The 13,795-nt window shown below is 38.8% G+C and overlaps 2 protein-coding genes across 15 annotated transcripts in view; one reads left to right on the forward strand and one right to left on the reverse strand.

Moving 5' to 3' along the window:
• Nucleotides 1–11,087, forward strand: part of LRP2BP (LRP2 binding protein) — a 38,829-nt gene extending 27,742 nt beyond the window's left edge. For all 7 annotated transcript variants that reach the window (XM_049632590.1, XM_049632587.1, XM_049632585.1 and 4 more), the window contains 6 exons: nucleotides 1,047–1,270; nucleotides 2,903–3,077; nucleotides 5,727–5,840; nucleotides 9,799–10,035; nucleotides 10,180–10,256; nucleotides 10,747–11,087. In XM_049632590.1, the coding sequence (XP_049488547.1) occupies nucleotides 1,047–1,270; nucleotides 2,903–3,077; nucleotides 5,727–5,792 (465 nt within the window). In that variant the 3' untranslated portion in view covers nucleotides 5,793–5,840; nucleotides 9,799–10,035; nucleotides 10,180–10,256; nucleotides 10,747–11,087. The remainder of the gene's footprint in view (nucleotides 1–1,046; nucleotides 1,271–2,902; nucleotides 3,078–5,726; nucleotides 5,841–9,798; nucleotides 10,036–10,179; nucleotides 10,257–10,746) is intronic.
• The window catches only part of SNX25 (sorting nexin 25), a 135,281-nt gene continuing 127,320 nt past the window's right edge, over nucleotides 5,835–13,795 (reverse strand). For 5 of the 8 annotated variants that reach the window (XM_049632537.1, XM_049632530.1, XM_049632536.1 and 2 more), the window contains 4 exons: nucleotides 10,767–10,948; nucleotides 10,144–10,244; nucleotides 9,504–9,612; nucleotides 8,223–8,516 (listed from right to left, as the gene is read on the reverse strand). In XM_049632537.1, the coding sequence (XP_049488494.1) occupies nucleotides 9,532–9,612; nucleotides 10,144–10,244; nucleotides 10,767–10,948 (364 nt within the window). In that variant the 3' untranslated portion in view covers nucleotides 8,223–8,516; nucleotides 9,504–9,531. The other 3 variants (XR_007458188.1, XR_007458187.1, XM_049632531.1) reach the window with 3 other exon arrangements.

Genomic DNA, 13,795 nt, shown 5'->3' on the forward strand with positions numbered 1-13,795 from the left:
GTTTTTAACGCCAGCGCCACGCATAGATTAATATTTATTTCAGAAATTAATAATAATTTCTTTTTTGAAGGGAGGGCGGTAAAGAACGAGTGTCTAGTTTTAAAGATCTCTTACATTTCTTTAAAGTGTAAAGAAAGTTTACAGTTTGGGATCTCAAAGCTCATTTTACCCTTTACTCATCTATGGTCTACCTTTTCCCTACCTCTACCAAAGGATTCCACGGATGTGAGAGCACTTTCTACACTATAAAAAGCCACACGTACAAAATATTTTATACCATGAAAGCTGAGAGAGTCCTAAAATATGTCACAAATCCTATTATGTGAATAAATTAATTTGTTCTGAGAAAATAATGATGCTAGTAAGTAAAATACACACACACGAAAATGAGTTAAAAATTAAATCCATTTACGACTTTTGCATAAATACAATCTCTTTAATCATCAATGATTGAAACATTTTCCAAGAAATCGTACGGGTTGGAGGAAACGTAGGGCCAAGTGCTACTTGTAAGAGGCATGAAGAACAAACTGACAAGAAACACCAACCGAACAAGACCCTCTTTGGATAACTAAGCAGCCACTTGGAAATAATTTTTTGAACTAATTCAAAGTCACTGTAGCTGAGTACTGAGCAAATGGGCTTGCAACCACATGCAGCTTTTATCTCGGCTGCCTGGGATCGACAGGCGCCACCTCTGAGATCTCAGCATCAGCAGCTCTCCTCTCCCTGCTGGGCCTCATTGCAGTGTGTCTCAGAGCCTAGCACACTCTTAGTTCCTACCTCCTACCTTCCTGATCCTTCCTCGGGAAACATCAGAAAATCTTGAATCCTATGACAACTGAACTGGCTAGGCTGTGACCTCTAACCTCTCTTTTGGATATGTGAAACTGGCGCTCACCTGAAACACACACAAGGTGCTAAAACTGTTTCCTAGAGATAAGTTATGCACACTATCTCATAATTAGAGATTTTTTCTTTCTTTCCGGTATTCCCTTATGATTTTGCCTGGTGGGTAACAAAGATGAAATTGTGCTTTTTCTTAGGCATTTTATTGGCATTCCGAAGCGTGTGGCAATGGAAATCTGGAGTCCCAGGGTGCACTTGGGCTGATGTATTTTTACGGACAAGGCATCCGCCAGGACCCTGAAGCTGCCTTGCAGTGCTTAAGGGAAGCGGCAGAACGTGGAAACGTCTATGCTCAAGGGAATCTCGTGGAGTATTACTATAAGATGAAATTTTTTACTAAGTGTGCTACATTTTCCAAAAGGTAAATAAGCTGGATAAAAGTATTTCCAAAACCTCCTCCCAGATGTTCTATGCCAGGTCTGTTCAATAGAACTTGCTACAATATTGGAAATGACGGCTAGTGAGCACTTGAAATGTGGCAAGTGCAACTGACGACTCACCTGTTACATTTCATTAGATTTTGGAATAGTCTAATTCTGTGCTATCAGTCTTCAGGATTTCAGTGTTATTCACTCTATGTACCAGCTGATGATCTTAATCACGTTTGACTTTTGGGGGCATGAATTTCCTTTTTTATAAAGAAGAAAATACTTCCATAGGATTACTAACATAGTGTATATAAAGTACTTAACATAGCTTAGCCCATCAGAAATGCTTATTAAATATGTTTTAATTTCTTCATAGACTCTTCAGCCACATGTTCTATGACTGCACAATTGCAAGATAGCTTGATAAAGATTGTAAAATGAGAATGGTTAAGAGATGCCAATATTAACACCTTATAAAATATATGGAGATTCTCTTCTCTGAGCCCATGTACTTTCCCCACATTTATTTACTCATAATGTACAAAAGCAATATACCAGGAAAAACAGACGTGGATGTCCCCTAGAGAGGCTGTAAGGCCATGCTGATGTATTTCCCTCCCAATAATGCCCGACAGAGCCCCTGGGACCCCCTCTTCCCTCACCCAGTGTGGGGCAGTCATCCACAATGTTGCCTGAAGGACTTGGTTCCACCCTCTGCCCAACATCATGGCTCCCAGGGAGCAGGTCACTTACAAGTGTGGTCCCTAAAGTCCCTAAAGTCTAAGTGCCCATCTGGTTAAAACCAAGACTTTAAAATCTGTCAAACTTTCCATTACTGTCCACATTCCTATTCCTCATAATATCACAGGTGACATGAGGTTAAGTAGATCCCATTTTCACACAACCCTCTAGACTTGTGTCAGGGTTATGAAGGAGGACTTTTTTTGCCCACTTTTTAACAAAGATAGATGTGTAAGTTTCTTGATATGTTTTCTGATCCTATGTGACTGAAGTCCAAATTTAAGGTCAATGTTTGAATAAATGATTCAAAGAAATAGAAAATGCTTTTTCCCCATTGTTTAAATCTGCAAGGTGTTATTAAGTTTAAAATATTATTATTATGAGGTACCTGGGTGGCTCAGTTGGTTAAGCATCCAACTTCGGCTCAGGTCATGATCTCACAGTTTGTGGGTTCGAGCCCCGCGTCAGGCCCTGTGCTGACAGCTCAGGGCCTAGAGCCTGCTTCGGATTCTGTGTCTCCCTCTCTCTTTGCCCCTCCCCCACTCACACTGTCTCTCCCTCAAAAATAAACATTAAAATAATTTTTTTTAATATTATTACTATAAGGAAATAAACTTTTGTGTTTTCTAGTGGTTATTAAGCCTGACTGACAAATATGATTATAGAGAAGCTGTGAAGGAAACTCTTTGTTAGCTCCTCTTCCCTTGGTTTTAACTGGCAGTTTTATTTACCCTTCACCACAAAACAAATACCACAAACAACTTAGTTCTCAAACAGGTGGAAATAGGGAAGTTACTTTGGGCACCACTTGTGAACATGCGATTTGTAAAAATGTAAACTAGAACTCATGTCCTTTTTAACTTCACAATTAAATGTCGCCACAGGATTGCTGACTACGATGAAGTTCATGACATCCCTACGATAGCCCGGGTCACGGACTGTCTCCCGGAATTCATCACCAGAGGCATGGCCATGGCATCTTTCTACCACGCCCGATGTCTTCATCTTGGCTTGGGGGTCACAAAGGATGAAGCGACAGCGAAACACTACTATTCTAAAGTAAGGAAGCCTGAGCACAAACAACATTGACTCAAATAGAAATTTCTGAGTTTTTAGTTAAGACTTGAACATCTTTATGGATTAGTATTTTTCTTAATTATTGCACAGATAATCTGTCTAGGAGAGGTTGTCAGACACGTGGATTATTTGCAGACAGTTCTGCCAGATTCCTATTAGCATAATTAAACTCAGATGATAAAAGTTCCATTTTGATGCAAATTATTCTCTCTCACTCTGCCACCCTCTGGAGCCTAAGGGCCAGCACCAAGACCTTATAGCCAGAGTATTCATGCCTCCTTCTAACCAGAAGTATGAACCTATTCTCATTCTAGTACCTTAATGAAATAGAATAAATAAACTTAAAAAAAAAAAAAACCTGAGAGAGAGAGAGCGAGCGAGCAAGCATGCAAGCAGGGGAGGGGCAGAAAGAGAGGGAGAGAGAGAATCCCAAGCTGAGAGTACAGAGCCTGACGCAGGGCTCGAACTCACGAACTATGAGATCATGACCTGAGCCAAAACCAAGAGTTGGACACTTAACCAACTGAGCCACCCAGGCACTCTGAAATCTAGTTTTTAAAATTTTTTCTTTATGCATGACATCAACCACACTTTCTGCACACTACCCAAACTCAATCATGAGTTTGAGGTGATCAGTTGAAGTAAGACTTTCCTTGTTTTAATCCATTTGGATTAGCTCCCAAATAGATTTCACCTCTAAAATCAAGCAACTTAGAAAGTGGGAAGGGAGTGAGAAAGGGGGGAAATCATCATGAACAGTACCTGCAAGTAAAGTTTTAAAAAAATACACACACACACACACACACACACACACACACACACAGACACACAACTGCATGTCTTAGGTCGATGACATCCATGAAGTCCAAAGTAGAATTATACCTTATTAAAACTTATAAAGCAATTCATGGGTTGCACAAATTGTTTAGCTGGAGCAGGTGAACAAGGCAAGGAACAATTTTCCGAGTCCTCTGCCTGAATCTGACCATTTAACAGCAGTGGTTCTCAACCTTCTCTGCATAGTAAAATCACCTGGGTATTTTTAACAAATTCCAAAGCCCAAGTCTTATTTCAGAACAATTAAATCATGTTCTCTGAGAGTGCAACCCAAGTGTATTTGCTGAAAGCTCTCCCGAGGACTCCAATGTTCAGGCAACTTTTGGAACCCCTAAATTAATTTGTTTGAAATTGAAATTTCCACAGCATTAAGCCCATATCAACACATAAATATAGGAACACAGCACACAAATTCAACTGAGATATTTACCATTGCACCATTCTGTTAGTGTGAAAAATCGTTGTCTTCAACTTTTTACAAAATCTAAATGTTCTCTGTATTATACTGATTTCCAAACGAAGTCAATTTCAAATTCTGTGTTATCCTTCATGTCTTTTCCAAATAAACAGAAGCAGAGAAAACTCTGGGTCAACAAAATCCTGAAATGTGGTATATGTTCATCCTAAATAAAACACCGAAACAAACAGACTGCAACCTTAAAAGTGTTTTTCCCAAGATGGGAGAAAATATCCCCCGTATTCAATTTTGGCCATTGTCTTTTACAGGAGATGCTTTTAACAAGGGAGAAGATTCCAAAGCAGTAGGCCAGTGAAGGGTCTGGAATCCTGTCCCATGAGCATAAATTGAGTATTTTATTTAGAAACAAAAGGACAGGAGTCCAGACAGTCGTCTTCAGCAGGCTGAAAGGCTGTCCTACAGAAAAGGAACAGCAGGGAGGGGAGCAGAATGATAGCCAATGGCAGTGTGTTAGGCAGGGGGAAAAGATAAGGCCCTGGCTGGTGTGGAGACAGGGGGCCTACAGTCAGGAGACCCACACTTGCTCTCAGCTCTGCCACCGACAGGATGGTGACTGCCAACCACCTTGCCCCCCAGGATCTCCACGAAACCGGCTTTACATATTCTCCTAGGACCTTTACTGCTTCTAATGCATATGGAAGGAAACTTAAGCTGAGTACAAAGCAGGATCTTCTAATACAACTGTTTGGAAAATAAACAAAAACAAAAGGTTTCCTATAAGATGGTGACTTAGTAACCAAGCAACTAGTGAGCAATCTAGTGAGCAACCGTCATGGGTCCTGAAGGGAAACTGTCATGGGTACTGAAGGGACACTTACTGCATGGAGTGCGGTCTGGATGAGATGATGATCGCGGATGTCTCTTCCAGATTCCTGACGTTCTATGTAGTTATATGCACTGTTACTTAACGCTATTTATCATAACAAAATGTTACTTCAAAGTACGATTCTCATAGATGCTGCTATTCATATAATAAGATAATAGCGAGTTTGAGGCCAAACGTTAATGCTTTCCATGTTACTTATTTTAATAATTCCTACCATTAAATTCCCTTTATTCTTGGCACTGATAAAATTTTCTCTTTCAAGTGCCAATAGCATGGTAATTTTCAGGGTGATCTGTTTTGCAGAGGCTAATTTGAACTTCCTTAATCAAGAAATCAAAACAGAAATGAATCTTAAGAAATTACCTTAAAATCATTGTACTTCTTAAAAAAAAAAAAAAAAAAACTTTTTAAAAGGAAGAAAAAAAGAAAGACCCAACAATTCAAAATGTATCTAAATGTAACTGACTCTTTCTCTCTCTCTGATTTTAAGGCGTGCAGTCTGAACCCTGCATTGGCAGATGAACTTCACTGTTTACTTATACATCAAAGAATTTAGATCATAATGCATTTCAACAAAGACCATCAACCCTGGCACCTTAGAACGGTGTGTGTTTTTATAGTCGCTACGCTGTTTGGTTATTTTCTGCATCCCAAGTTACAATATCCTGGGTATTCTGATGACATGTTACCTTTGTTCTTACATCTGTAATTTTATAACTCAAAACCTTAGGTATAGGATCTAATTGCTAAATGAGTCCTTAAAGATCCAGCTCTTTGCCTACAGACTGGCCTAGATCATATCAAATAGAGAAAAACACTCCCTAAAGAAAATTATCTTTTTTTTTTAATACAGAGTGTCTAAAAGACTTAGTGCAGTCTTAGCTTTAATAACTTCAAAAGTATAAATGCTACAAACTTATAAAAAAAACACTGAAAGCTTAACTCTTTAAAATTTCTTTGACCCTCACTTAGTTTTGTGAATTTTGGATTATTAATTTTAATTTGTTGTTTTCCATTAAAAATTTTTAAATTTAAGGGGCACCTGGGTGGCTCAGTCAGTTAAGCATCTGACTTCAGCTCAGGTCATGATCTCGCGGTTTGTGAGTTTGAGCCCCGCATCAAGCTCTGTGCTGACAGCTCAGAGCCTGGAGCCTGCTTCAGATTGTGTCTCCCTCTCTCTCTGACCCTCCCCTGCTTGCATGCGCTCTCTCTCTCTCTCTCTCTCTCACAAATAAACGTTAAAAAATCTTTAAGATTCATAAAACTATTAAAAAGAATTTAAAGAAACTTTCAAATAATGTTCTTTAATTGTGTAGCATTTATACTTCCAAAGCAATTAAAGCTAAGACTGTACTAAGTCTTTTGGGACATCTTGTCTTCTTAAAAGAAATTCTTTTAAATAGTTGGCTAATTTATTATAAACTTCAAAAAAAGTAGGTTTAAGAAACTGCTTAGAATCTTCCCTTAAAGATCTTAATGAATAAGACAACTGCTATATTCCCGATAAGATAATCAGTTAAGAGAGATGTTTCTTTGTGCTTAGACTCATCTGCTAGATTAAAAAAACCTTACGATTCATTTCAAAGCAAAGTAAAATGTGAAAAAAAATTCAAATCATCTCTCAATATAAGAACTGAATCTAAATATGTTAAAATTTTTAATTAGGCTTTCCTTGCATTAATGAGGTCCATAAAGATAAAAGTTGATAATACAAATAATAGGATCCACATGGAGAAGACTGTGTAGCAATACATGTCTGAAACAGATACACTGAAAACAACGTCTTAAAGATACCTTATCAACACCTTCCTGTAAGCATACACTGATGTGGCTTTATTTTATAAATCACTACCATCCTTTCCGAAAGTGGGTTTAAACAGGATCTCATCTTAGTACAATTAATCCGTAGGCATCAGGCACTAAAGAAGTATGTATGGTAGAAAAGTACTTGCTCTTGTCTCATGTTCCGCTTTGTCTATGTTACTTGTACTTCATTTTGCCACTCTATAAAAAGGAAAGCAATTTCAACAGACTTAGGTCTGTGAGATGCCCTCAACGATCACATACTTCTCTCTTAAATCTCTTAAGACGGATAAACTTAAACCATTCCTGAAAACTAATCCTTTTCTTTTAAATTCTCTACCGAAGACTCCCTCATTTCCTCCAGGAACGTGACTCAATACATCAAACCCTTTGTGAGATTTCACACTACCTAGCTTACATCTCTTCTACAATATAAGCCCACTCGCTCTGCTCCTAATACCATCCATACATGATATTCCTTCAACCATCGGAAGATCTAAATCCCCAACCAGTATTCTTTTCTCCACACTTAATCCAGTCCCTTAAGCCTGTAAGAATCCTGAAAGTGGAATGTAATAAGGCAGTGCTTGTTGGTTTTAACGGCCCACTTGATAGATAAGCGAATCTTCCTTCATCCCAGAGACCACTTTTTTGACTGCCATTAAAACACAGGTCTGAGAAATCCCCAGTGTAGGAATTTGACACGCGTCATATGTGGTAATATGCTACGCTTAAGTGTCTTCAGTAAATCCGACACAGAATTCAAAATTTCAGTTTACTGTAGTTACCATAAAGGGGGTACTTCTGGCACAGACGAGCCCTTGCAAACTACCACTGCTGCAGACCGTGGCACACACCTTGACCTGTGAGTGGAGTCTCACTCTTTAACTCACGTTGAGTTGAGGCTTCTAGGTCATTCATCTTAAAACAAAAAACAAAACAAAACTTCTAAGATTCCTTATAGCTGATGGCTCATGACGAAGTTGAAATTTACCTTCAAGAAAGATTGAGGAGTCAAAAATAGTTATTTTTCTCACTTGCAGTGGACACTTGTAACTGCTATGGTTTAATTACACACAAGGTGGACATTACCAGTAACTGTGTTACGATGACATCCTGAGGCTCGGTGATTTCATTTGCTTCTCTTATCTGAATGTGTCTTTTCTACATCCCTGTGAAGGAGAATTCTTACTCATACAAACAGCCAACTTTGGTTTTTTTCTCAAGGGTCAAATATCATCCTGGTTTGAAAAAAAAAGGATCAAAGAGCCGTGACTAAAAGAATCCCAAAGATAAAATTTGGTGTACTAATTTTTAATCATTTACCTTTTAGAACTTGTGTTTCATATCGAGAACTTGGCAGGTATGATCTAGTAATGCCACAATCAGTACCACTTGAGTATAGATACAGTAGTTTTCTTTCATGGATTTCAAACTGAATTTTTGCCCATTATTTTGCTTTCAATGTTCCTGGGGGCTATAGAGAGGCAAGTGTTTTATTATCACTGCATGATAGATGGTGAATGTTTATTAAGTGACTTGTTCATGGCCCCACTATTGATAACAAAACACCCATACCCTGGATCTCACCTAACGCCCCACGAGTCCACAAGACCTGATGATATAATCGAGTCCCCAAAGTCCCTTAAGTCCCTTCCCACCTGTGTTTCCCTATCTCATTCCTGCCCACCCTTCAAAGCCCGGCTCCTATCTCACTCTCCCGAACACATCATTTCAAGCACTAATTTGGCTCTTCTCGTTCACACTAAAAATCAGATTTTTTCACATATTCATTCTGTGTCTGGAGGAAGGCAGCCAACTGTATACTTCCTTGGAGAAATCCTTAGGTGCACAATGGTTTTGTCAAACAAAACAAAAAAATTCCTCGATAAATATTTGAACTGCCTGATGTATTTTAAGCTCAGTTTTTTGAGACGTAAGCACCTTAAATATCATAGAGCTCTGTGATTCATTTTTATATTTTATTGCTTCAAATGCTTCAAACTATGGGAAATCTTTGGTAAAAATAAAGACAAAAAAATTTTCACAAGAACTTTACACAAAGCATTGCACAACAATGTTCTTCAATACACATGAAATAATAGAGGAATGTTCAGAGTCCTCAGTGAGGAAAGTAACTAACTGTACAGTATTCCTAGTTCTTCATTTTAAAACAAAACAGTTTTCATAAATATTTAAAATATTTCCTAAGTTCTTATCACATATTAACATCTGTATTTCAATCAGTGTGTTGAACTTAACTTATATTATTATTAAAATAAAAATAATTAACAGAAGTGTGTTTTTCTGTTACCTGTGACAGCATCAAGTTCTCCCTCCCCAACCGAGTCCGCTCACTTCCCACAAAACTAGAGGGAGGTAACTAACATAAAAATCAATATGGTTCTCAATCAAGCCCTCTGCGGAAAAGAGGAAAATATTTCATGTCTATTGTTACACAGACATTTCTCTGGTGCTTGGTTTGTGCGGTCTCAGACTTGGCCAGCTTTCAGCTGATCTAAGTGACTTCTCAGCTCAGGACACAGCTCAATTAGCAGCAACTCCATCAGCACCTAAACCAAGAAAGAGGAAAAAAAAAAAAAAAGTAGAAAAACGTGGGGTTTATTCTCTCAGGGTGCACGCCTATGTCTAAGAGAAAAGTCTAATTTTAGGTCTAAGATGATTCTCCACGAACCACTCACTCTCAAATGAATGGAACCCATATAAACTCCATTTAATATCAGATTGATTCATTTCAGGGTCTCCTTGCCATGTCGCACCATCAACAGTATTTCATATTTAACATTATAATCAGACGACTTGGAAACAGTCTGCTTTGCTGAAGTACGAAAACTAAGCAGTCACACAAAAAGGCGACGCGCATCTGGTCTGAGAGAAGGACGGACTGCGCGCTGGAGGCACGGGTTTTCCCTTTTCTTTTACCAAACTGAACAACTGAACAGTCAGATGACAATGAAGCACAGTACATAACTGGGGTGAGAGTTATAAGTAACAAGAACGATTAAGTGTGCCACCCCCACATGTGAACAGAAATGTAAAACTGAATTAACAGTAAATCCTCTGGTTGCCTTTCAGTTACTCACATATAACAGATGCTTATTGGCTCTTGTTTCCTGCAGTGCGTTGAAGATTTTTATTATACCATGCCGGGCATTCTGCTGTCCAACGAGGCTCTGAAGCGTATCTGAAAAATCAGGTTTACATTCTGTGCTACTACTGACAAAAAGTTTACAATCCACGCATATTCAGTGAAGGAGACAGTACACGGTGTACCCGCAACAAATAAAGGCACTGGGGCGGGAGGGACATGAACGATCAGTTCTCTCAAATGTTTAAAGAGAAAATAAGTCTATTTAGAAGTTTTCGACATCAGGCATTTATACAAATTACAATCTGAATACATTGCTACCCAATTAAAAAGTAACCTCTCTAAACAGTGTTACTCCGGCAGGATTTTTAAAGCACAAAACTTGTTATCTGTTCTAAAACATTTTTCTAATTAAAGAAAGCATTACAACCACTACTGTTCTCATTAAGATTCTCAGTATAATTTCTCAGCAAGGGACAAGTTTTAAGAGAAAAAAAACTGATTTTTTTTTTTTTCAACGTAAATAATGTTTTCTGAGAGATATAAATGAAAAACGCCTTAATAAAGTTAGTTCCCTTTGTGTCTCTGTACGTTTCAGGATCAGAACCTAGGCCTCACCTGGAATGTTCTCAAGCAGCTTCTGCTGTGCTCTCTGTTTTGTTTCCTGACTTTGTTCTTCGCTTCTGATTGTGGTTGGAGGCGCCAATTTCCCATGTGGCCAAAAAGCATCCCGGAAAACGTTGATGTAGTAAACCAACATTTGCTCACTGAAAATCCAGTTCACGGTGTCCCGGATTTGTCTTTTAAGAGAAAAACGTTTCTTGGATGACGTTTTGAAAAATGTTATCCTCTGTTCTCGCAAGGCATTTATCAGTGGGTAGGTTAAGATACAGCCTGATCTACACGTTTGATGAATAAACTAGGAATTGAATTTTTAAACTCTGGCTCTGAAAGATATTTTTTATTTTGGTGGTGCTGGGTAACCATTCATCTCTCGAGCTCACGTGTCCATCAGTGCTTAGCTCTCCAAACGTTTGCCACACAGTACCTGCAATCTGTAAGGACAAGAACTAAGAGGAAACGGATTTGTTTGAAGCTGGCAACTACCCTGTGCACAGTGCTTCACACACCAATTTCTCCAGGAAGTGGTATAAACTGAAAACGTGCATTCATTTGAAGACTGTTCAAAGTGGTGTGGAAAACTTTCCTGAGCTCCTGGAGTCTTGGGGAGGAACCTAGCTATTTTCGCTGTCTTTTGTGTCGCCCTGGCAGATCCTGCTGGGCCGAGTGCTCTGACCCAGCGTAAGCATTTCGCGTGCTCACGAGGCGAGAAGAAAAAAAGATACCGCCTTTCACCCTAAAGTGAAGGACTCCAGAAAGATAAACTGCTATCTAGTGTATTTCACATTTCCCTGGGAATGAAGGTTGGGCAGACATTTGACTTGCACAGTTAACAAATAAATGGCTTTTAGCCGGTTCTCCAGGTCTTCCACGCAACCCTGTTTCATTAGTCATTAGAAAAATTCTACCCCGTGACAGGATTTCTACTGTCGAGAGACAAGTAACACAGTTCAAAGACCCCAAGAGAGGTTGGAGGGTGAAAAGGAGGAAAGAATCGTCTTGACGATGCCAGGAAGACCTGAAATTTCAAACTCAGTTCATGAATTACAATAAATCAAAAAGCCTTTAAAGAATCTGACTTCCCAACCTGATTTTTAGAGGGGCAATGTAAGGCTTTCAGAAACAGTATCTGAAATAGATGTTTCAAGCCTCATACTTTGCATAGTTATCAGCTACCACTGTGGTCTAAACTCTGCTCTGAGTTAAAACTGGGTTAATTCTGTTTATAACTGCATGTCTCCTAAGATACTTCCCTATGCTGCCTAGGAACTGGGCAATTCATATCTAGACCAAATAAAAGAATTGTATTAATTTAATGGGACTTCTGCTTTTTTTTTTTTTAATTTTTTTTTTTAACGTTTATTTATTTTTGAGACAGAGACAGAGCATGAACGGGGGAGGGTCACAGAGAGAAGGAGACAGAATCTGAAACAGGCTCCAGGCTCTGAGCTGTCAGCACAGAGCCTGACGCGGGGCTCGAACCCACGGACCGTGAGATCATGACCCGAGCCGAAGTCGGACGCTTAACCAACTGAGCCACCCAGGTGCACCAAATGGGACTTCTGCTTTAAGAGAGAACCTGCCAACCTGCCTGCCTGCCTAAGAAAAATCTACGTAAAAACGCAGACACCTTCCGCCGCCCCCCTACCCAGTCTTGTTTTGAGTTACTCACTGGCACTACATGAAGAAAATTTCACTTTGCAACTCAAAATTAGGTAAGTGACTCTTACCAAAGGCCATCACCTATGTATTTTCTATCAATTTAAGTCTGACTCTCAATTAGCCAAAACCAAAGGAAGCTTTTGAATCAATCCTGGTGTGTGAAATTATAGTTGGGACAAGGCACGAGGCACATACTGTGCTGCTGCTTCATTTTGTGATGTGTTCTCTCTGCTAAAGGCAAAAATAGCAAAGGGCCAGGTGCTCCATCATTTCTCTGCCTGATAAAAAGCCCACTGAAATGAACGGCCTGAAAACTCTCTACATGACACCTCTCCTCCAAGCCCCATAAAAAGAACTGCCAATGGATTCACCACACACAGACCGCCACTGCTCATTTATAATTAAGAGCCAATATCATAAATAGGAGCAAGGAAAGTGTGCATGATTTGCTGAAATTGAAAAGGAAAATAAATTAGCACGTCTGGAGTACTGGGAAATACAGGGCCATTTTGGAATTTTCTTTATCCAAAGCCCATCTATGTAACAGTTAAGAGGTTTGCCTTAGATTGAAATGGTAAGTTAAACAGGCCATCTTTCTGACGAAAACAAAAGCCTATGATACTAAGTCAACTAAATATGCCACTAATACCATTTGTTAAAAAATCTGACAAGTAAATTTTGCTTCTGACCACAAGGAAAATATATTCTATTTGGGAATGAATAAAAAGATAACTTGCTCTTTACTGTTTCCCTTAAAAACGTATAAGATTTACCTGATAACCATGTGTACAAAGTCACTATGATGGTTTTAACAGCTCATCTTTCACTAGGGAAAATCTGATAATTTCATCTTAAAATATTTTGCTGTACAAAAAAACTGACTTTCCCCCCTTATCTTTTAGCAAGTAATTCACATTTTTATTGTACAGGAAGTCATAAGAGTACTGGATATGGAGTTAAACTCTCATGTGTATGGATAATGTACCATTGCTTAGAATATACACATGGCTTACAATGGTGGTATACATCCACATATCTCAATGGATGGGTATTAAGATATGAACTAATAAAAGCAATTACCACTTTAATGTTACCCCAACTCGGGGGGGGGGGGGGAAACCACATATGGTTTGCATTTCCCTCCAAATAAATACCTGCCAGATGATGTTTATTGCACTTTCATTTTGACTTAGAGTCTAAGCCTTAAAGTGATTCCCATCATGCAACATAAAAACACTATACCCAAGATACTCAAACTGGTCATCATGATCAAAAGAGAACTTTACAGAACGGAACTTTTAGGGTTTTAGGGTTTTTTTGTTTTTTTAATTTTTTTTTTTTTAACTAATCTCTACACCCAACAT

This window comes from Panthera uncia, chromosome B1 (genome assembly GCF_023721935.1).
Source record: "Panthera uncia isolate 11264 chromosome B1, Puncia_PCG_1.0, whole genome shotgun sequence".
Classification (NCBI taxonomy): domain Eukaryota; kingdom Metazoa; phylum Chordata; class Mammalia; order Carnivora; family Felidae; genus Panthera; species Panthera uncia.